Consider the following 24,458-nt stretch of genomic DNA (forward strand, 5'->3'; position numbering starts at 1 on the left):
CAGCAAAAAGAGGAGGATTGGTGGCAGATGTTACCTCAGGGCTAATCTTCCTCAAAAATCATCTCTGCATGGCCTTTCTAGATCCCGATCTCAGAATCAGGATCGAGTGCCAGGGCCCTGGACACCTGGCCTGACACCAGCCCTGAAGCTTCTCTGCCTTACCTGGCCAAGGGAGTGCCTCTAAACTCCTAGCCTCTTTTCATCAGCATCAAATCTCATTTCAGGTCCTCTCTCCCCTTCCACTCTTTTCCAAACTCTGCAATAAGAACTCCAAAAAACTCTTCGCTGAGAGTTCAAAATCTATGGTGGCATCATTTCCTGCGCATTTTACCAATTAATAAATAAACCCGTTTACAAAATGTGCCTCTTTGTCAACCGCACAAATCTTCTATTTGCTTTGAGAAAATGGATCTACAATCGGGCTTTCTTAGTGGGTCCATTTTTTGTAGATGTGAGATTAAACCACACTGCCTTGCCTTTATGCAAACCATCAAAGAGAATCCCACTCTGGAAAGAAAGAAATGGCCACAGTTCCTCCGCCCGGCTAAACGGTTCACAGTATTCAGCATTGACAGCATTGTCCAGGGGCTGAATTCGGCTTCCGTCTGTGTTGCTGAAGGGAGTGTAGAACTTTCTGCAAGCTGTGTGAATAGGGGCCTCCCAGCCAGCTGTGCACACCACTCGCCTCTTGTAGTGGGCCCTCCCAGAGGCCCTCTTTCACTAGGCGGTGGAATCCAGCACACAAACAAGGTCAAGGAGCTTTGTGAAAGAGTGACATTTGCAAAGGGAGAGACCGCTCAGCTGGGAACAGCAGGGAAAGGGGCGAAGGGGCATGTGATGGGGAGGTGATGTCACCCTGGGTTTTCACAAAGGAAAGTGCGGCCTTTTCTTTGGGGAGATAGATGACATCAGCCTCTTGGATGGGGGCTGGTTCCATTTTATCTCTTTTTAGCTCTTAACGAGATTTCTCAAGCCTTGAGGGTTTTCAGAAATCAGCTCAGGGAGAACATTTTAAAAGCCTTATTAGATCCTCCATGGCTGGCTTGGTTTGAACACGAGCCAGCGCCTTCTCGACTACCTGTGGACAAGCAGCGCCGCATCAAAGGGCTTTTAAAAAATATACTTTCAGTGCCCTGGCAAAGAGCCTCTGTGAGGTCAGCAGTGTTGCTCTTAAACATTCCCTCCAGTTCTGCTTCTCTCACTTGGTCTTTTCAAAGTCTTTCTTTATTGTTGGTCTTTCAGGGGAATTCCTTCTAATCTGTAATTTTTATTCCTTTTGTGACTTAAGAGTATATGTGCAAGGGTTTCTGGGAGGTTCACCCTTTGAGGACAAAGGATTTATCTTTTGTAACTCTGTTATCCATTTGCTTTATACGGAATTGCTGGGTGATCACCCAGCTGGGTGTGAGGATGAATAAACTGGGCTGTGTGAGGAGACGTGCTGGGCCTCCCCGCCAAAGAACAGACAGTCTGTAGTGTATCACGTGATAGCAATGACACAGAGCCTCTGTAAGAAGGAATTTGTGGAGAACATGTTTTTCATTCAGTCATTCATTCAACCAACCAACCAGCCTATGTTTATTCACTACCAGGTTCTGGTCTTAGTTTTTAGAATATAGAGAGTGTATTCGTTTGCTCAGGCGGCCATAACAAAATACCACAGACTGGCTGACGTAAGCAGCAGACATTTATTTCTCACAGTTCTGGAGACCGGAGGTCCAAGATCAAGGTGTTGGCAGGTTTGGTTTCTCCTGAGGCCTCTCTGGTTGGCTTACAGATGGCAGCCTTCTCGCTGTGGCATCACGTGGCCCTTTCTCTGTGAGGGTGCATCCTGGTATCTCTTCCTGTGCCCAAATTTCCTCTTCATATAAGGACACCACTGATACTGGATTAGGGCCCACCTAGGGGGCCTCATTTTGACTTAATCATGTCTGTAATAGCCCTGTGTCCAAATGCTGTCGCATTCCGAGGTACTGGGGGTTAGGGCTTCAATCTATGAATTTGCGGGGAGACACAATTCAGCCCATAACAGGGAGGAAGGAGATAGTCATCTAGTTGGCTTCAAGGAGTTAGTCATCTAGTCGTGGAGACAGACAAATAAACCAAGTGTAGAAATAAGTCCATAATCCGTGATGCGGTGGGCACCGAGGAGATCTGGGATGGCCCGAGGGAGTTCCAGAGGCCTCCAGGCAGCTTTGATACTTGAGCTGAGTTTTAAAGAATGAACAAGAGTTGATCCATCAGACAAATAACTGAGAAAGGAAAACATTTCTAAGAATAGAGGGAGGGAAGCTTGAGATAGTGCCAAAGTTTTGCAATGGGCAAGGATTTCAGCTATGGCACATGTTCTCAATATCAACCCCAAGGGCATGGAAATTGGTTCTTGGGAGGGTGAAAAGAATCCTATGCTTTATGTATAAAGCACAGATATATAGTACATAACAGATACATAGTGTATGTGTGATGTTTAAATTTCACGGGGGAAAACTTGGGAAGAAAATATCTAAAAATTTTAGGCTCCTTAGCAGGGCAACAATGAATGCAGAGTAGAGAAATACCGGGCCAAAGGGAGTGATCGACGTTGAGGCAGGACAGGTCATCAGAGACCAACTGATTAGAGCTGTTGCAAGAATATGGACTTTATTTCTGCCTGTCTGTCCTGAGTCTGCACAGTGCTAAAATTCACGACAATCCGGAGGTATGACACTCAAAATGAAAGTATTTTATGAATCGTGGTCAGCAAAGATTCCAGGGCTCACCCACAAGGCCGAGATGTGAATCATGCCATCTGGTCCTAATCTCAGACGGAGACCTATCTTGTCTCTGCTGGTGACGAATTGCTTTCACAGTGTCACTTCCTGCTAGGCAGTGATAGACATAATGTCACAGAGAGCGAAGTGGTAAAGCACCTGTCCCCATCTGCCTCTAAAGGAATCTCATTTACCATCAAGAAAGCATCCTTGGTTCAGAAAGTCTGTGAGCAATCTCTTGTAATGACAAATGGGTAAAAACAGACTGCTGTGATTGTTTTATTATAGACTGTGATATGAGTGAAAGAAATCCTGTTCCGTTTGAGTAGAAATTTAAGTAAAAGAAGCTTTTAAGAGACATTAGTTCTGTTTAAGTTACAAGTTCTTTCCCTCCATTCTGACTAGGCTTTCTTTCACGTTTATCCATGCTGTGTCCTGTCCTGCTTATCCTGGCCACTTCAGCGTATTTGATAGTTTGAACTTTTGTCTTAGTGACACTCTTAGAAAATTTTTAAGCATGGACACTGAAAATGAATATGTTCTTAGTGTAGAACCAAAGATTTCTGCGTTGTGATACTGTTTCTGATTTTTGTTTTGCAAATTATTACTTTTTTGCAAAGAAGTTCTCAAAGGATGATGCTAATTTTAAAAAATCTGTTTACAAGCGAACTCACATTTGAAATTAGGATTATAATTTACTAAGGAAATTGTGCAGCTCTTTTGCCTCGGCTTCAGAACTTTCCCAGCAAGGTTCTAGTAACCAGAGGCAGCGTTACACATAGGCAGACGTTTCAGAATGAGTGGAAAAGCTAAATCCTGACATTATTTGCCGCCTTGACGACAACAGAAAATACACATACACACAGTTGACCTTCATTTCATGTTGGCTCTGAGTCCTGTAACCAGTGAAGTCCGTTTAGGAGTCTTGCATCGCAATTCCCACATCGCTACCATTTGAAAAAGCTTGACTTCTATTTCCATTGCTGTTCTTTGAAACAGTTATAAAAAGAAAAAAATGACCCTCAAACAGCCATGACCTTGCCAAATCATATATTGCACAATTTGTAATAGTCCTGGTGATTTGGGCCAAAGGAAGGGCTTTCTTGAATCTGCTGTTTGTGTTCTGGTTCCCTAGCAGCAACAACCCTGACAGATATTGCACATACTTTCTAGGGGATTCCACACTTTTTTGTACAACATGAAAAAAGAAGTCACACTTTTTTTTTTAACAATTTTGTAGCAGCCAGAAATGACTAAACCAACACAGAGCAAACAATATGTTCAGTAGAACCTTAATTTTTGTCCCTGAGATTTCTCTTTTTGGATGTTTACTTAAATATTGCCATATTTGTCTCTGACATTACGTATCCAAGGACTCGTTTTATGTGTACACCACTGTGCACTCAGAGACTAATGGCAGGTTTCAGTGGCATTGACTCACAAAACAAAAGATGAATCTCTGGTGTAGGACAGTAACTGCATTCTACAAGGTTTAATAGAATTTTATGTTCTCTACATAAGTAATGACACTAATGTACCTTGTCTCCGATTTTTTTTTCTTTCTAGTTATACGTAGGACTACTCACAGGTTGAATAACATAGATTTTACCACCTAAATGTGATTTTAAATGTAAGCCATTAATTATGATAAAAATAAGCCACATTGCCATATAAAAAGTGAATGAAAATATGACTAAATGTTTGGTGCATTGGTTTGACATCTCATTTATTATTACTGTCATTGATGTTGACATTTAAAAAAATGACACTTACCATGTGCTGTGTGCTTTGGTTAGTGCTTTAAAAATATTATCTCATGTCTTCTCCCAAATTCTCTGAAATAAGCATCATCATCCTCACATTGTGGATAAGAAAACTGAGGAAAGAGTCTTCGAGAACTAACTTCTCCAGACTCACAAATCCAGAAAGTGATGGAATCAGAACACAAAACCACATGTGATGTTGAACTCCAAAACCTGTGTTTTAAATAGTTACACTCTGAGTAAAAGCAAATAATTTCCTCCCACAGCTTTTCATTGCAAAAAAGAATGATATCGCAATGCAAACAAGGTCAGAGCTTAGAGTAGGTAATTTTGTAACTAAATTCCCACTGAGGATAATAAATGTTTTTAAATCAATGTATGCAATCTTTCCCAAATAAATAATGTCCCGGGTCCATGGGCTCCCCACTGAATTACACAGTCCATTCTTTCTTCACGTTCAAGTAGCAATAACGGAGGTGAAGTGTCTTACTTTGCAAACAGCTAGTTCAAAATAGCTAATGCTTGTTTATCCTTCAACACAATGTCTGCTTTATTACTCTTTTATAAAGTGCTCTTCTTTTGGCGTTGCTACACATAACTGATGGAATCACATGCTCCCAAGCGGGGGCAGACCACAGACATCGTCCAATCTGTTTAGTTAGACAATCCAGCTTGCAAGATGCATTTTATATTAAAGTGAAGAGAGAAAGGATAGCTGCCCCTAAAATAGATTGGTTTGGCTGGAGGTAAACCACGGAGGATAGAATGGAGCACTGGAAGATTTGGTTAATTTAGGAGCCCAGCCAGAGAGAGTCTGCCCCCACTAAGTTAAGGACCCTAGCTGGCTGGTTGCCTGCAGCATTTGCCCTGTGAGGGATCTGCACCCCTGGTATCTCCATCACAGAAAACAATCTTGTGGTTTTGGCTTGTCAGGGCTGGGAGGGTCAGAGGATACCAGGACCATCGGCGTCGTGCTGCCCACATTTGTCCCTTTGTTGATGTGGAGCAAGGTTGGGGGTTGGGGAAAGATGAGAGAAGGAATTGAGGATGGAGGTGGCTAGTGATGTGGAACCCTGAGGGGGAGGCTGGTGAGCTTTTCCTGCAAGTGTGCTGTATACCAAAATAATTAAATTGAAAGAAAGCTGGATTAGAATGAGTACTTTTAAATAGAAGTATGAGTGTTGACCTTGGAAATTGCATTAAGTGAACACATTCCCTCTCTTTGCCTGTTTAGAGTGTTTCATAAAGTAGTTCTTGGTAGCCTTAGGTGTGACTACTTATTTCAGAAAAGTTAGTCCAGTTGTCTTGGTCCCATTTCCTCTCCTTGGAAGACATTTTTATACTATTTTTATATATTTGTTCAGAAATCTTCAATAATTTCAAAAATGTCTAAGGGAGAGAGATTGATTGATTGATTTCTCATGAATTATAAGCAAGAATTTCTACTGCGAAACCAGTTTTTAATTTGGTTGGAATAAGTAGATTAGAAGAAGAATGATCTAGTTAGTCAAATAGAAAAGATGACGAGGTCTGCTATACTTCTCTGAGTCAAAATGAAAGATCTTTATCCTTTCATATACAGGAAATCAAAATTTATATTATGTGAAAAGACCTAAAATATGGCTACATTGAATTCATTTCTCTCTAATGGTATCCTAAAGTGAAGCATTTCAATCTTCAGATTTGGGATGTCTCAGGGAGTCAGATGGCTATGAAAATCTTAATTTTGAATATTCTTATGACATATAGTAATTTAAAAGTCATTTTATAATTATGGACAACGTTGATTTTTTTTTTTTCTAAAGATTTTACTTTTTCCTTTTTCTCTCCAAAGCCCCCCGGTACATAGTTGTATATTCTTCGTTGTGGGTCCTTCTAGTTGTGGCATGTGAGACGCTGCCTCAGTGTGGTCTGATGAGCAGTGCCATGTCCGCGCCCAGGATTCGAACCAACGAAACACTGGGCCGCCTGCAGCGGAGCGCGCGAACTTAACCACTCGGCCATGGGGCCAGCCCCAAACGTTGATGTTTTAGCTCCTATTTGTACCTATTTTCTAGTCATTAGCTTCACGTTGTGGTCTTTTTCTTCCCCCCCCCCCCTTTTCTTTTGGTCCCTACCATTAAAAACAGATAATTCTATTCCATATCCATTGCTTATGGAAATCACTTAGACAAAATGATTAACATAAAGTCTAGGGCTGGAATGAAGTCTTTACGGATGATGAAACTTTCTAAACTGTTACGGACTCCTCAATGCTAAAAATCCTTATCCTTATTCTTGAGTTTGCTTGTTTCCTCCTAATATGATAATTAGCCCTACATTTGTCTCTAGTTTTCTCAACAGACTGTGCTGAGTCTGCACATTTGTGTCCTCTCAAAATTCACGTGTGGAAACCTAACCTGTCAGGTGACGTTATTAGGAGGTGGAGCACTGGGAGGTGAGCAGGTCCTGGGGGCACAGCCCTCATGATGAGATTGGTCTTCCTATAAAAGAGACCCCAGAGAGATCCTTTGCCCTCTTCTGCCATGTGAGGATATCATGAGAAGTTTGTGACCCAGACGAGGGCCTTCACCTGACCATGCTGGCACCCTGATCTCAGACTACCAGCCTCCAGGACTGTGAGAAATAAATTTCTGTTGTTTAGAAGCCACCCAGTCTGTGGTATTTTGTTATAGCAGCTCAAACAGACTAAAAAAAGACTTCCTGTATCTTCTAACCTTATCCTTGACCAACCATCATCTAAACTTCAGTCTGAAAAATAGGATGGAATTAACACAAGAGGGAATAAGGAGAGCTTTCAAACCCACACTCCTTCAGGGGCCAGCCTGGTGGCGTAGTGGTTAAGTTCACGTGCTCCATTTCAGCGGCCTGGCATTGATGGGTTTCGATGCTGGGTGTGGACTTATACGCTGCTCATCAAGCCATGCTGTGGTGCTGTTCCACATACAAAAGGAAGATTGGCACAGACGTGATTTCAAGGGCAATCTTCCTCAAGCAAAAAGAAGATTGGCAGCAGATGTTAGCTCAGTCAGGGCCAATCTTCCTCATGAAAACCCACCCCCCAAAACCCATACTTTAGATGTTACACTCACAGTTGCTACCATTTTGTGCCATCTCATTTATTGGGAAAAGAAAGGGAATCTATTCACTTCCTAGGGCTGCTGTAACACACACTAGGTGGCTTACAACAACACAGATTTACTCTTTCACAGTTCTCAAGGCTCGAAGTCCAAAATCAAGTGTCAGCAGGGCCGTCCCTCCAAAGTCTCTAGGGACGAATCCTTCCTTATCTCTTATAGCTTCTATTGGTTGCTGGCAATCCTTGGCTTTCCTTGACTTGTAGATGAGTAACTCTGATCTCTGCCTCCATCTTCCCATGGCTTCTTCCTTCTGTGTGTCTGTGTCCCTCTTCTTGTAAGGAAACCAGTTCTGTTGGATTTCAGCCCCACTACACTCCAGTATGACTTCATCTTAGTTTGTTAACATCCACAGAGACCCTATTTCCAGATAAGGTCACATTCACAGATTCCAGGTGGATATGAATTCTAGGGGACACTATTCAACCCCATCCAGGAGGTCCTGCAGCTTTTGACCACTTTCTCCTCTCCTACAGTTCACCATGCTTTGTCTTCTTTCTTCTTCTTGTCTTCTTCCTTCCTTTTTCTCAGGAGGATTTAACATTATTTGCTCTTTATATTATATGATTTTTTCTCTGCTTCCCTCTTGTAATTGCTTCAGTTTGTGTCTTTGTCCTCATGGAGTAAGTGCTAACCCACAAAATCCTCCTGAAAATTAATCTGCAAATCCTTAAGAGCAGATGAATTCTGGGGGCTCCACCCTCTGCCTTTCTTTAGAGAGGACTAGTGATCTGATTTTCATCTTTGATCTTGTGGGACAGATACCTATCATTTGCCTTTCTCCTGTATCCTAGGAGAGTGGCATACACTTTTAGACTGTTGGGGAATTAACCGGTAAAATCAAACGAGGAACTGCTGATTTTTTTGTGGTTCTTATGCATGCCACAGTCACCTTTGCACAACTTTGGCCATTTTGAGGAGCTCATATTTCTCTCCACCTCCACCTACTTCCCCCAAGCTGAAAGTTTCTGGTCAAAATCGCTTGAATTGCATTATTTACATATCTCACAGATGTATCAGAAGTGAGGCCTGTGTACACTAGGAAATAGGTCAACCTTGCCTTGGGTTGGACTTTCCCCATCTTCTGAGCTCTTAGTTACCATTTCACATCATAGCTGCCCCATAAAAAGAGTCCTTATTGGTGACTTCTCCTTGTGACCCCACTCCCTCCACTTGCTGCCCTTTTGCATGTCGAGGGAAATTGGGCTAACCAGTGAGGCACCTCTCAAGGTATTGCAGAAGAGAAAGTTTATATTTTTCAGTTAAAGAAAAACTGTTAAAGTATAAATCAGTCATTTGAATGAAGTATGTGAGCATCATCGTTTATTGTGCTCAAATTTGTTCTTTTACTAGACTATGGCTTTTCAACTTCTTTTCCACATTGACCACGGATTTCTCAGGTTTTTCCCTCAGAAATTAGAGGACAAGGATGTGAAGATGTCCTCTTTGGGTCTGTTCTCTGCTGCCTTTCTTCCAGCTTCAGCAGGCTTCAGCCATGTCAATTCCAAGCTGGCAGCCCCGGTGCCATTGGTTTATGGAACACAGTTTCAGGAAAACACCAAGTGCGAAGAGATGGCTTCATTTGAGCAATTATAGGGAAATACAGAACATCCTTTTAAACTTTGTGCCTCTGATTCCATTTAGCTGTTTCATTGCTGGTTTGCTTTTTATCAAAGTCCTTTTGTTGAAAAACAACGACCCCAAATCTTGAAGATAGAACATACATAGATTATGCTTAATGTTTTTGTTCTTGAATTTTGTAACTCATTGCTTGTTTTAGACGAAAAAAAAAAAAAAAAGACCAGTGTTAGCAAAGTCCTTTTATGAAAAGATTTAAATGGTCTTCACAAGTAAGCAGGTTTAGCAAGAGCTTTTAACTCTTCCTTGTTATGAGTTCAGCAGATCAACATGTTTCCTGCTGATAAGGTCAGGGCTTCCTTTCAGCTGATGACTGGGAGTTTGGAGGAAAATAGAACCAAACAGATGATCAGTCACCAATACTAAAGTTTCATAAAGATTAACTAATTAAAGCTGAAAAACACGATTCTCTTCAGGTCATTATTTTATTCCAGTTCAGCTGATGTCTAATGATGTTAATATATTAGATTTTGTCAGATTTGCCTTAAATTAAATGAAAAAAATTTTTGCTTTATTTGCTTATTTTTTAGGTTTCTATGGTGATTTTTTTCCTCCGTAGATGGACAGAACACTAATGAGGGCAGTGTCCAACACTGCCATCCCACTGTCTTAGGGCTGAAGTGCCCAACAAGGCATAGCAGAGAGAACACAGAACTGGGGCTGGGGGAGAGGGGTTTAAGGGGTGATAGGGGAGGGGCTGGGCCCCAGAGCTGCCGTTCACTATGTGAGCTGCAAGTGCAGCAGCCTTGTTGAGCCTTCTTGAGCCTCACTTTGCTCTTCTCTAAATTGGGCCTGATATGATCATTCTTGCCTACCTCACAGAGTGGTTATGAATTTAGAATCAGATAGAGTACTTATTAAAAGCACTTTGAAAAATTGTGAGCTACCATACAGCTGTGGACTATCTTTATTGTAGCTTAATGAACAGTTGATTTCTTACTTCTCATCATGTATTTATGATGGCTCTTTAGCGGGTACGGTAATGCCTCTTCTAGCTCGAAGTCTTTCTCTAATCTTATCCCATACCTGGATAAACTCTTGTGAAAGTATAGTACACAGCATGTATAGAGTGATTATCATAGGCAAGACGCTTAGCTAAAAACCTTACTTTGGTTATTTCATTTGCTCCATATAACAGCCCTATGGGGTTGAGTACTAATCCATGTACTGTTACAGATGAAGAAATAGAAGACTAGAGAGGTTAAATTAGTTATCCAAGGACTAACACAGCCAGGATGGGGACCCGTTTTGTCTTATGTGCTTCACTTGATATGTTATTATATTTCCAAAAGTTTTGCAACCTAACGTGCAAATTATGCACCTTTGGAAGTCCTGTTGTCTCCTCCATGAAAATCATCTCTTACCAGTTGGGTGCAAAGATCCACTATCTCTAACTCTATTTCTTCTATACACGTTATCTCTCAAAACTCTTTATTCATCGCTCCATTATCTACTCCTTGGTTAGTATTTTCATCATTTAATCATTTTCTTTGTGTAAATCCCTGAAATGCTTTCCTGAATCACTGTCCTCTATCTTAGGTTACTGAAGCCCAGTTATAGAAAACTTCTCTATTTCTTTTACATTTTATTATTCATTCAACCAGACAGGTAACATGATGATAAAGATGCCATTGGGAATCTAAACATCACCTCCTGTGTTATTTCCTGACAGCTGTTGGTTGATACAACTTCTTTCATCTCTAGCCTTGCCTATCCTCCATCTCTCTTTCCTACCCCTTCCTGGACCGCCTGGTCACCCACCCAAAGTCACAGACATGACTGACAATGACAGGATTTTTAAAAATTATTGCATAGCCTGTTGAACTGTGTGTTTTCTCAGCAGTTTCAATATTTGCAGATGTGTCCGAACCATTATTTCTACTCTAAATGACATGTAGACACCTGAGATTTTCCAGATGACTTGTTGCTTCTATCTCTAAAATGGGTGGATGGATTTAGAAATGGATTATTTTCTGTGACTCATTCAGGAAAAATTGTATTTTGACAAGAGATTGTCACATCCTAAACCCCACACAAAGGGAAATAGTGCAGTGAACAGATTACTTTTTCCCCTTCCTGGCCCAAATTAAATTGAAAGTTAATAGGAAAGTAGAATTAGCATAGTTGTTTATGTAGAAAGCTTTTAGTGTTAAACATCAGCAGCACTGATAACACTACTCGGTAAAGCAGCTTACCAATAAGTTTTGAATTCCACAGTCTTTATTAAAAATAAGACAGAAACAAACCTTGTCTCTACCACAGGAGGTGCAGAAATAGTAAATCAAATAAAATGAACAGCTTTGCTACCCAATAGGAGCAAGAGATTGTTGACGGGGCAGAATCGAATCATTTAGCTTTGGGATTCATTTCAGCATTCAGAACACATTTTTTCTCCGTTAGAATTGCACACAGTAGGATTTTTGGACTGTCATGGTATTTCTTTTGACTAACAGTGGGATATTATGTGTTAATAAAGGTTCTGAGTCACATTTCCTATATTGTAACTGACTCCCTTTTCCACAGTTAATCAAGTGGAAAACGATGCATAAATACAATTTGAAAGACTCATTATACATTCTTTCAAAAACTCTACTAGTAATTATGAATTATAATTGTTGTTTGCTTTCATCTATAATTTAATAAGTTTGACTCGATGTGAATTTATGACTTTTCATTTTTATCCATAATTATACAATTCTAAATTCATATCTAATGTTTAGCTGTCGGCCTAATGATAGCTTAGATTTATGAAATAAAGTATCAAATAAATTTATTACATATTTAATTTTTTTGGCTAATAGGAATTTTCTTAATTTTTTTGTGAATACATTTTCACTTGTCACTAAAATAGAGCATAGAAAAAACAGACATCAGTTGATTTTTCAGTTTTTAAAATATGTGTTTTGACATATTTTCTTTTGCCTGATACCAAGCGCACATTTGTCAGAGTCCCACAGTCTAGGAAAAAGTGATGATACTCAAGAGAGTGAGCCATAACTGGCTAAATGCTGATCAAAATCTCTCATCTGTGGACTGGAAATTAGTACCAAAAAAGAATTATGCTAACATCAGACTACCGAAACTAACAAATTTAAAAATATCTTTTAGCAACTCAGCATGACGATTTGTTTATTCTTATTTGTAACTTACAACCATTTAACATGTAAAGGATAAAATAGAATTCACTGATTGCATTTTTCAAATCAAAACTTATTGAAATTTCTCTTTGAAAACTGATGGAAAAGCAAAAAAGAGCTTACTGACATCCAGGAGGGCATATGATTGCAGCACTTTTTATGTCTAGAAGTGGACTTTTTTCAAGAGGCTTCGAATATACCTGGCTTCTACAGCACTGCTTGGACTATGGCATATGCTCAATAAATACTTATTGAATGAATGAATGAATGGGAATTGGAAAGTATTTTTATCTCTTCCAAAATTTAGAAATACAAAGACAGAGTTAAATTTCTACCATGATTATCAGCATTAACTTTATTTTCCAGTACTTTATAGTTTTTACCATAAAATACCACTAAATTAATTTATTCTGTTTTGCATTTGATATGAACTTTCAAATCAAAGTTGTTACCTTTTGATATGTTAAACCTCAGAGACAGTGAGAGCATGAAGGAAAAAGAAAGCTTCAAAGAGCTTTCAAGCTCCCACAGTTTCTTTCTCTCCTTCTCACAAGCACACACTATTTTTCCCCAACTGGGTATTACTTTTAATAATACTTGAATTTATCTTTAGAAAACACACACATAAGTACTATTGATGAGAAGACAACATGACATACTTAAAAATAAAATTTTGCTTTGTTTTTTTATAAACCTTGTTTATGTTTGTTTTAAACCTGAGGGAAAAGTACACTGTGAGTCTCCAGAGCTGTAAGTGGGTAAATAAAATAAGTATTGCAATTTTTCAAAGCATCACTGAATGCCAAGAATCTGAAATTATCCTTCCAGCTTACAGTGACGAGTTTAAGGGTATTAGTATCCTGTTACTTGCAAGGGAATTTACAAGGCAACCTCAAACAATTGGAAAAGACAACTCAAAAATGTTATACAGATTTTTGGTTGAATCAACGACAACGAAAAAAAAGTCAAATTAGATTGTCTGATGAACTGAAGCTGAATAAAAATGCAGAGATGAGATATCCAAGCTTCCTTTTCCTTGTTCTCTTTTGTATTATGTGGGCACAGTTATTTCCCTCCAAAGATTTTTTTCTTTAGGTCATTTATTTTATACAACTGATACCAAGAACCACGGGAGTTGAAAATGGAGGTTGAAAACAAAATCAGAGAACAGAATGGCTTTGCTTACCTGTAACGGATTTAGCAAAAGGTGCTACATCTTCAGATAATATAAACGGGCCACTGTGTTGTCCAACCCCTGGGAGCATCATTTGATGGAATATACTGTGACTGGTGCCCCTGGGTTAAGCGGTGGTGCTCAGGATATGCACAATCTCTGCTGATTTTGGCTTCAGGAAAATTTTCCATATGTTGTTGTAGTAGGAAAAATATTTTCTAATCTTTCATGGCACTTATGTTTTTTTAACATTCACCACAGTCTATAAACAATGTCAGCACGTCGAATGTTAAACAGCTTTTTTGGAGGGTTTTAATCAGAAGTAAAAGTAGGAACTTTATAGGCCGGAGCAAAGGTACTGCCCCGTGCAACAAATTGAAAGTCAGAAAACACAGAGGTTTTCAGATGGAAGCAGGAACCTGGCAACTCAAGACCTGGCGGCGTGTTGAGCTCGAATCACATTTCTTTACCCAAGCAAGAGTCTTCTTATTCTTCTTCTCAGCTCCTTTCGGCTAAGTGGAGATTCTGTATGGAGAATATTTCTTTTGAACTTTTCAAAAACTTTTTTCTAGCTCACTGTACAGGATGAATTTGGGTAGGGTGGGGAGTAGACTGACCTCAGCTTTCGGGTCTTGGTTTTTAAGTTACAGCAGTTTAACTTCGTTCATGTGAAAAGGCACAAATGTTCCTAACGGAGTAAGGAGGCACTATCCTTCTTAAACATGAAACCCTTGATGTAGGATGAGAGAAGGGACTCAGAAGAGTTTGCCAACCAAGAAAGAATATTCTGAAATAATGGGAAAGGAGGCCCAGATATGTTAACAGAGCAAACAATGTTTTATTTTTTTTGTGATTTTGTTTTCTTTTTGGTGCGGAAGATTCACTCTGAGCTAACATCCATTGTCAATCTTCCTCTTTTTTTTTTTGCTTGAGGAAGATTAGCCGTGAGCTGACATCTGTGCCAATCTTCCTCTGTTTCACTTGTGGGTTGCTGCCACAACATGGCTTGATGAATGGTGTAGGTCTGCTCCCGGGATCCGAACTCATGAATCCAGGCTGCTGAAGGGGACCGTGCCAAACTTAACCACTGTGCAGAGGCCGGCCCCTACAATGTCGTTTTAATCACCAAAAATTGCTATTTTGGCTGTTTTATCTTTAACTTTTTATAACTTTGTCTTTAAAATTTAACTGTCCTCAAATTTTACTTCTGTGAGGTTTTCTCCCCCTCTCCCTTCTGAAATCTCTCTCTGAATTCCTACAGATTCTGTGAGTCTGTAAACTGTAGGGGTTAGGTACTCTATTTCCTACCATAAAATTCTTACCTAAATAATGAAGAAAATCTAAAAATTAGAATGAAGTTTTGAAACTATTACCAAAGGTTCATTGTGATAAGAATAAGGACTGAGAATTATTGCGCCAAATGATGTAATCAGTTTTTTTTAAAAAGAATAAATTTATTAAGTTGTAGCCATTATCTTTCCTCACTGTTTTATAACTGCTTAATTATAACTTTATGATTTTTCTCCTAAGTCAGGCATTGTGCATTTTCAGCTGTCTTTTGGTTATCTGGGTTTTAGAAGTTTTCCTGGGGGCGATGCCCACTTTGTGCTGACTGAGCCCTGCTGTTTCCACAGGTTGTGGTGGGGAGTTCTCTGGGGCCACAGGCTCCTTCAGCAGCCCTGGGTACCCCAACACCTATCCCCCCAGCAAGGAATGCATCTGGTACATCCACGCAGCCCCGGGGAGCAGCATTCAGCTCACCATCCATGACTTCGATGTGGAGTACCATGCAAACTGCCTCTTTGACGTCCTGGAGGTAGGAATTTAGATTGCTTTTCAGCACGTTCCAAAATTTGGGGGTAGATCTGGAAATCAGTCTGCAGGAATCTCTAAATTCTCTCCAGCCGCCCGGCAGTGTCCTATTCTTGGCCATTTTGATGAGTATCAGCCATCAAAATAGTGAATAACATTTACAGACAAATGGGATCAATATCTCAGTTCAGGTTTCCCTAAAGCAGTGCCTGAGGGACCAGACCCGGTGGCAGGCGGTTTAACTAGCAGGTGATGCCAGGAGCGGGAGTGAAGGAGGGTGAGGGAGGAAGAGTCGATGAAGGGAGCCCCTGTGGGCAACCTGGGCTTAACCCTGCTGGGACCCCCTGAGGTCCCATGCGGACTGCTCCTCAGAATCATCCCTCCAAGGACAGGAAGCTGAGGCGTGGGTCCCCCAACTCCTGTCCCCATCGATGGAGGATTGTACTTGGGATTGTCAATGCCCCGCACTTCCCGTCTGAGAAATCTCCCTCAGGAAAGGCAGCAGGAGGCAGAGTGCAGAGAAGAGGCGGGTGCTCGGGGTGGGGCATGGCAGTGAGCAGAGGAATTGCCCCCTGCAGCTGCAGCTGTCATCCCAGGGGGGCCACAGGTGCAGGGCGCAAAACGCATCTGCTGCAGAAAGCTTTTAAAAAAGGTCACTTCGAGAGCTCGTGGTGTTGGAAGACAAGAACTTTTCCAAAACTACTGCAAAGGGTTTGTCTCAGATAATTCAGAGGGCCTTTGAGAATCTATCGTAATCAGCTTTTTATTGCAGGAATCTGGTCATTTGGAAATATATATATATTTATGTATATTTATATTGCTTCCAAGTACACACAAAGCTCCTGTCACCTCAGCTGCAGGGACCACCATAGAACATCATGACCAGGGTTCTACATTTAGTAGAACTTAAACTCCAGGAAGACTGGGTATTGTCTGCTTTTATTTCATTTTTTTTTCCTGCTAAACTCCTAGTGCCACAGAGTGCTTGGCAAATAGCTAATGCTTGATATATATGTGTGGAATGAATGAAAGCATCCAAATGAATGAAAGCACCAATCTATGATTGACACCCCATAATAATGCACATTTGTGGGGGTTTGCAAATTTGTTAATTTTTTACATCCATTTTTCCATTTGAATGCAAATAACCCTGTGAAGTTAGAGGGGAATTTTGTTTCCTTTTTACATTGTCAAAACCAAGGCTCAAAAGATTGGTGGAGAGGCTGACCCAGTGGCCTAGTGGTTAAGTTTGGCATGTTCCACTTTGGCAGCCGAGGTTCGGTTCCCGGGCCCAGACTTACACCACTTGTCAGCAGTCATGCTGTGGCAGTGACCCACATACAAAATAGAGGAACATTGGTGACAGATGTTAGCTCAGGGTGAATCTTCCTGAGCTAAAAAAAGAAAAAAAAAGATTGGTGGTTTTTTTCATGATCACAAGGACGGTGGTGGAAGAGCTAAGAGCTGAATTCCCCCACACTCAATTCTTCATGTAAGCCAGTGTAAAAAGACAGAGGTGGGCAGCGTGCAAGACATTGAAATGAGTGGCATATACTTTATAGGAAATTTTAACACTTTAAAACTTTATTACATTACAAAACAAGCTCTTTCCCTGAAAAGAAGTGGGGTTCTCAAATCAGGCCCTCACTGAGTGGATGCAGAGTCACTAGGAATTGCATTTAGCAGCTCACGTCTCTCTGAAAGAGGCTAATGCTGTGATAAGTGAAACTAGAGACAGGGCTGGTGAGCCCTGGGGTTCAAACCCATCCCCTCATCGTCATGTAAGCACCGTTGCTGAGTCAGGACTCCACCTCAGAAGAGGACGGGCTTTTCAGGAGGAGAGAACGAGCTGGCTCCTGAAATTCACACTCACAGTACACAGTAGAATAGTACTCACGTGTGGAATGTTCCAGTAGTCTCTCTTGCTAGCAAGGATATTTCTCAGTTGCATAAAACCCCCTGACGCTTACAAAGGGCTGGCAGCAGACTTTTCCACAGTAATGTGAAATGTTCCTAACCCTTCATTTTCATATTCCACAGCACATGTGATTGTTGCCCACTTGGCAAAATGTAAATGGGTTCATTGTGCTTTGGGTTTTGTCACACCCGTTATATGAGAAGGCAAAGATTGGGGCTGTTCCCTGCAAGCAGCAGAGGGACAATGCAGAGCCTCCGGCAGCAGCAGGCAAGCAGGGTCCTGAGACTGCCCAGGATGGGCTGCGAGAAGAGGCTGCACGCTGCTCGTGGCTTGTTTTTATTAGGACGAGGGGGCTTCCCCTGTTCCTTCAAAATCAGGATTTGCAGGAGTATGTTGAGCCCCTTAAATATTTTGGGAAAGTTTTTTGGTTAAGGCTGAAATGAGTGACCCCCCTTTTGTTTGAAAACCTTGTCTGACATCTCCGCAAATGCTCAAGTCAGATGGAATGTGCTGTGATAAACTTGGGCTAATATCGATAAAATGATTTTTTCCATCCCTCATGCCATAGACGCTGATGACATATTAGCAAGTTTTCAAAATTTTGGATAAATGGCCTAGAAACATTGCTGACTTTCTTGACCTGTCTACTCTCAGCCTGCATATTATCCTTTCCTGTTCTGCTGAGCACAACCCACTAGGACCTCACTGTCACCAGTGGGCTTACCTGGGTTGGACCAAATTTAATCAGGAACCAATATTTTTTTCCCTCAAAAATCAGTGGCGGGAGAGTGGCCAGTTGTGTTAAGCAACAGTGTGTGGTTACTCATGACCCTGGAATGCTGACTTGATTGTAACAATAAATGGAGCTAACAGAGCAGAAAGAAATGTTCAAAACAGATTAAAACCATAGGCTTTGAAATGTTCTATATCCTGAGCATTTGCTAAAAACACATTTTTTAAATCTCTGATCATCAGACCAATTCTTCTCCCCCCCAAAGTTTAGTCATACGCTGTAGTCGAATGAACCACACCCTGAAATTCTTTCCATCTTTTTCCTCTTTTGAAGAGTCATGCCGTAACTATTGGTCTTGTTTGTGGAAGCCAAAAGTACTGTTCTATTGTGTTGGTCATAGAAACTCTCTGGCTGATTAGACCTGAGTCTCTGAGAAAGGAGCCTGAACCGGTATAAAGCAGAAAAGGAAATCCACTCCTGGGGGCAATAAACCGAGACAATTGCTTGGTGTGGGTAGTTAGCTCCCTCTGTTCTCTCTGCGATGGTCTTTTGTGAGCCCAGTCCAGGAAGAGGGGAAGCGAAGAAGGTCAAAAGCAACAGTGTTTATTCTTCTGGAGGCTTCTAGGCCCAGCCAACATGTACCGGTTATGTTTGAGATCTCAAGGGGACCCCGAGCAGGGAAAACAAAGAATATTTTGCCGACGCGCAAGTTTTCTTTGTTAGAACTAAACCCTTGTGCTCAGTGTTCTCTCCAAATATGTGCTGTTTATTGGGCGCGGATGATTAGGAGCACATGCTGTCGGTTTCAAGCTCTGAGGACTGCGCCTTGGGTGAGAGGGAATCTTTGAAAGGAGAAAGGATTCTGTAAGCCAGAAGGATCCTGTTTCTTCCATTTGCATATGTGTACGTGTAAAGGGCCACACAGGGCTCCTCCTAAAGTCCGGCTATTGATGGGACTTAGGGGGCCCCGCAAACATAGCTCCTCCTAATGAAAATAAGCATGAAGCAGCCAGACTGCTTCATTCCTTTGCAATTACGGTCCTTGTGCTCAGCACTCTGTGGAACAGCAGCTTCATTCACTTTGGCCTCTCCCGCATGGCTGGGGGGAATTCATCAGACAAAGAAGTCATTATAGATTCAAATCACGTACTGCTCCCCAAGAGCAGGCTTCTTGTTCTCACTCTCTCCCTAGAGAACACTGGAGTGATTCCTCTGTCAGTCAACCGCTGACCCGAGGGTGGGCAGGGGCTGCAGGGCGCCTGAGGAATGGGGACGGGGGGCAGTCCACGGAGGTGGGAGAGCCACACGGATGGCAGAGGAGGGAGGGCCCTGCACACAGATCTCTCAGAGCACTGCTTTCCTAGTTCTGGTTCTGACCCTGGGTGTGGAATTATGTACATATACATGTGGGGGTCAGGGAAGGATCCAAATACCAACATACCTGTACATTGTCACCAACAATGGTCTTTCTTCTACACATTCAGGTTTGGCAAGACCTGAAGGTGGGAGGGTCAGTATCTTCTATTTGATTCTTATCTTCCCCTCACTCCTCACCTCCCCTTGCCCTCCACCACCACCACATATACTGGATAAACAGGTCCCAGGAGTGGTTGAGAAACCTGGGTGTGAGGAATCCTGGAGCCCCAGCCTGGGCTGGGCTAGACTTGCCTCCAAGATGCTGGATATGAGACCAAGGGGACACTTACTGAGGGAATGCGTCACTGGGTATTGGATCCCAGTCAGACAGATAGTTGCCAACTGGAGGAGCCTAGGAGACCTGAGGACAAGTGGGATGGATCTAGAGGGAACCATCCAGATACTGACACAGAGTCCAGGCAATTCCCGAGTGGAAGTGAGATGCTCTCGGTCATGTCCCTGGGAGTGCGCGTGCTGGGAGTAGGCACAGAGAGCATCTGAGGGATTCCCTTGTTGAGGATACCACTGGACACACTGATAGAGGTTATATTTTCACTCCCTCCAAAGAAGCAAAAATATTATATTAGATGCCTAATCTTATAAAATATTCAGATTGCAAAGTGGAGAATCCTAAAAATGTAGTGAGGAGATCGATGGCCTTCAATGAACTCGACTTACACAAACAGAATGGCTTTATGCTAAGACTGTTCCTATGTGCCTAGAAGAGTCAGAAAATCAGACTTGATACTGTGTTATCTGCAATGCTTCTGACAAAGAAAGCAGGGACTCCTATGAAGACTGAAAAAGAGAAAGAGGGGAGAGAGGGAAGATTCCAGAATAATCTTTTCAGTTCAATTCTACAATTCTGGCTGATGGAATAAGAAGGCATTTCGTGGGTGGTTGAACTTGTGTGTTCCTAGGGCACAGGGAGTGCCTCTGAAAATCCGGCTCAAGTTTACAGTTCATCCCCACCCAGGGAGGCTGAGATTTCAGCTTCTAATGATAATAAAAGCCAAGAGCTAGTGGCAGAAGGGAGTCGGGGAAGGGCTGTAATTGCTTAAATATGTCTCTTGAGTTAAGTCCTTTTTTCTACATCCCATCTTAGGTCTACGGAGGCCCTGATTTCCACTCTCCCAGAATAGCCCAGTTGTGTGCCCAAAGATCGTTGGAGAATCCCATGCAGATCTCCAGCACTGGAAACGAACTAGCAATTCGATTTAAGACTGACAGCTCCGTAAATGGGAGAGGCTTCAACGTCTCCTGGCGAGCAGTCCCTGGAGGTGAGTGGACCGAGGAGGTATGTCAGAATACTGAAGCCGAACCCTTGTTAAGTTTCATGGAAGGGTTGGAGACAGGTGTGAAGGCTACATCCCGACAACTCTGTGACTTCCCAAATGGCAAATACTGCTTTGGCCGAGACTGTTCCCTAAAAAGATGTGATAGAGTTTACTTCTGAAGAGTCATCTTGTATGTGAAAACGAGTCCATGCAAGTGTGCAAGTCCACGGTGAAAGCAGGGTGATTGGTTAAACACATGTTCTCCAAGGGACTTGTGCCTGTTCACCAGCCTCAAATTTGGGCACCGGCAAAGTGGTAAATGACTTCATGCCGTAGTATAGAATTCTGGATGCTTGGCAAATGCCAAAACTGTAGATGTTAAATTTGTGAACTCCCAGGAGTTACCATGTGTCAGGTAGTGACAGTCTGCCCAGGATCTTAGGCAGTCTAAATAAATTACCTGTTGCAGATTTTTTAAATAAAGAATTAATGCACAAAAAGTTTACCAGCTATTAACCTATACAGCTACTAGTAATAGCCATGTTTATTGAGTTTACTATGTGGCAGGCACTTTTCTAACTATTCTGCAGGGACTATCTCATTTAATCCTCACAACCACCCTATGAGGGAGGTTTATTTCATATCTTCTTCTCACTAATGAGGAAATTGAAGCTTAGAGAAGTTAGTGACTTGTCCAAAGTCACATAGCTAGAAAATGCCAAAGCAGAGATGAGACCCCAGAGATGGCCCCACTTCTAGAACTCTAAGGTAATACGGTAGGTATATTAGATCTCTCCTAATGTTAACCATGCATGAATTTAATGAGAATTAAATATATAATTATACATACATGGTATTTAAATTACCCCAAACTGATTCTAAATTAGGTCATGGTGTAAAGTTTTATGCATCAGGGATTCCTCTCATTATTGAATTGGGTTTCCCACCTACAGGTTGTGGTGGGGTTTTCCAGGCTCCCAGTGGAGAGATTCATTCCCCAAATTACCCCAGTCCTTATAGAAGTAACACGGAGTGTTCCTGGGTCATTCGGGTGGAAAGAAATCACCGTGTTCTTTTGAACTTCACTGACTTGGACCTTGAACCTCAGGACTCTTGTATTGTGGTAAGTGACATAAATTTCAAGCATTATCTCTAGTCAAATCTGGGTCAAAACACTGCCACATCAACATATTTAGTGAATGTATCAGTTATGGCTGTTTTCAATGTCAAATCATGGGAAACTTAACTATTGGCAACTTAAAACATAAGGATATTTATTTTTTATCTAAATACAAATCAGCAGGTAGATAACTGCAGGGTTTGTTTAGCAACTAAATTCCTGCTCTACCATTCTTACTGTGTTGCCTTTTCATTTTGTGTTTATTACCTCATGGTTAAAAAATGGCTGCAGAAGCACTGGACATCCTGTCTGAATTCAAATCTGGAGAAAGGGAGAAGGAATAGTGTTAATTGTTTCCATTTTGTCCTTTTTTTTTAATCAAGAAAGCAAAATTTTCACAGAAGTTCCCATTAGATATCAAGAGCGATTTGGAAAGTGTAGTGGAAAGGATTTATCATAACTACTTTAAATCAATTATTATTAAGCCTCTGAGGGTTCTCACAGGGTTCTACTCTTCTTGAGATCGGGGTATCTCACTCGGCTACTTGAATAAATTGTGTCTGATAGGACATAATAGTTTGAGAGATGAGGGCGGAGGAGAAGGGATATGGCTATTAGTTGGTTAGATGACAGAAAGTTTCTATTACTACCCATAATTTTAATATATTCTCATCTGAAACTAATGCTTTGTGCTTAATGGAAAAGTGAGTGAGGTTTTATTTTGAGGCTTTCTTTTTATTTTAATTTTTTGGGTTACCTATGTTTTTTAACAAAAGGTTTTCCATCTTGCATTTGTATTTAGAAACATTTCATTCAAATATAAACCAGATTCTCTTGGCAAATGGATCTTTTTATTTTACTTTCCTGGCAGTTTCTTACATAAACTCCAACTGGCTAGCTTCCAAATTTAACTTAAAAAAGCCCAAAAGCTCTCTCACATTTTTCAAAGTAGTCCAGTCTAATGGTATGATTTCAAGTATTATTTTACAAGGTTAGATCATTAAGCTACTTAAAAGATCAGTTGATTTATGACTTTGTATTAATTTTCTAAATGAGTCTGCAGAGTCTAAGTTGGCAAAAAGCATTATACAAACTTAAGGTATGGGACATTCATTTTCCATGATGTTAACTTGGACCGACTCTCCTGACAGAGACAATTTAAAAATTTTGCCTGATATTTTAAAACATCTTCCTAAATGCAGCAAAGCACTCACAAGGCAGTATGAAATTTCTGAGTTAAAACTGAGAGAAATATGAACCTCGTCTTTGGGACTGCTTTTGCCTGTTAGGCATTTGCTGATCCAGAAGGAGTTAGCAGCACTTCTGAGAGCTTCTCAGGACAAAGAGGAGCAAAGTTTGGGTCTAGGGCCTCAATAGAGTGGAAGTCCTGGGAAACCATCCCATGTCCTAGGTAAAATGAAAGTAAAACAGCCTTCACAGAGACTGTACCCCAGCTTCAAGTCACCTGAGTGGCCCCCAAAATCTTAAGTCATGGAATAATGAGAGGGAACTCTGTATTGCTAATGCATCTAGGCATTGGACCACCACCCAAAGCAATTTAAAATCTTCTCCAAGGGGATATGAACATCCTAAATGTCATTCCTACAATTATTTTTCATATGCAATAGCCAGCACACTATCAAAGATACTTATATATCACAAATGAGATACAACATGAATAATAGACAATGGAAACAAACACACTAATATGCGAGATTGGTAAGCAACTATGATTATTAAGCTTGTGGAGATAAAAGTCAAACTCTCAGCAAGGACCTGCAAACTAAAAAAAATGACATCGCAAATATGAAAAAGAGCAAACTAAAAATTTTAGATACTTTTTTTTGTATTGGATTGGAAAAATACAATAGCTGAAATTAAGATCTCAGTCAAAGAGTTTTTTGGCATATTAGACAGATTAGACAGAGATGAAGAGAGAAATAGTGAACTGGAAGATAAGTCAGAAGAATCTACTGGGGAAAAAGCATGGATAAACAGAAGGATGAAAAATACAGAAGGGAGGTTAAGACACGTAGAGGACACATATAAAAGGTATAACATACGTTTAACTGCAATCCTAGAAGGAAAAGGAAGAGGCAAATGGAGCAGAAGCAATATTGGAGGAGCTAATGACTAAGACTTTTCCAAAACTGATGAAAGACACCAATTTACAAAAACAAGAATCCCAAGGAACCCAAACAGTCAAATAAATAGAAATAGAAAGACATACTTATCTAAAAAACATAAAGATAAAGGAAAAATGTTACTATCAGCCAGAGGAGTGGGTCAGGGGGAGAACAGATTGCCTTTTAAGAAGTGTCAGACTGAATGCTGACTTTTCAACAGTGATAGCTGGAAGGGAAAAAAAAAGCCAGTGGAATAGTATGTTTAGTTTGAAGAAAGAAAACAACTGCCCGTCAGGAGCTCTATACTGTTCTAAGATAGCTTTTAAGAATGAAGGTGAAATAAAGCATTGAAGCAGAAGAGGAGCCTTCAAGAAAAGTTTGAATGGGCCAGAGACAAATTGCCTACCTCATGGTTTTGCCTGCAGTGGGCATGTCTCCACTATTTGCTCGCTCTCCC

The 24,458-nt window shown here is 41.1% G+C and overlaps 1 protein-coding gene and 1 long non-coding RNA gene across 3 annotated transcripts in view; one reads left to right on the plus strand and one right to left on the minus strand.

The window, feature by feature from the left end:
* CUBN (cubilin) overlaps positions 1 to 24,458 on the plus strand; it is a 256,044-nt gene that overhangs the window by 95,867 nt on the left and 135,719 nt on the right. For both annotated transcript variants that reach the window (XM_070600806.1, XM_008510973.2), the window contains 3 exons: positions 15,234 to 15,415; positions 20,584 to 20,758; positions 21,709 to 21,878. In XM_070600806.1, coding sequence (XP_070456907.1) covers positions 15,234 to 15,415; positions 20,584 to 20,758; positions 21,709 to 21,878 — 527 coding nt within the window. The remainder of the gene's footprint in view (positions 1 to 15,233; positions 15,416 to 20,583; positions 20,759 to 21,708; positions 21,879 to 24,458) is intronic.
* On the minus strand, positions 1,670 to 13,702 carry LOC139080416 (uncharacterized). The gene is made up of 2 exons (XR_011534920.1): positions 13,612 to 13,702; positions 1,670 to 2,207 (listed from the first exon to the last, which is right to left on the minus strand). It is a non-coding gene; the product is annotated as an uncharacterized lncRNA (long non-coding RNA).

Source organism: Equus przewalskii, chromosome 30 (assembly GCF_037783145.1).
Source record: "Equus przewalskii isolate Varuska chromosome 30, EquPr2, whole genome shotgun sequence".
NCBI classification, from domain to species: domain Eukaryota; kingdom Metazoa; phylum Chordata; class Mammalia; order Perissodactyla; family Equidae; genus Equus; species Equus przewalskii.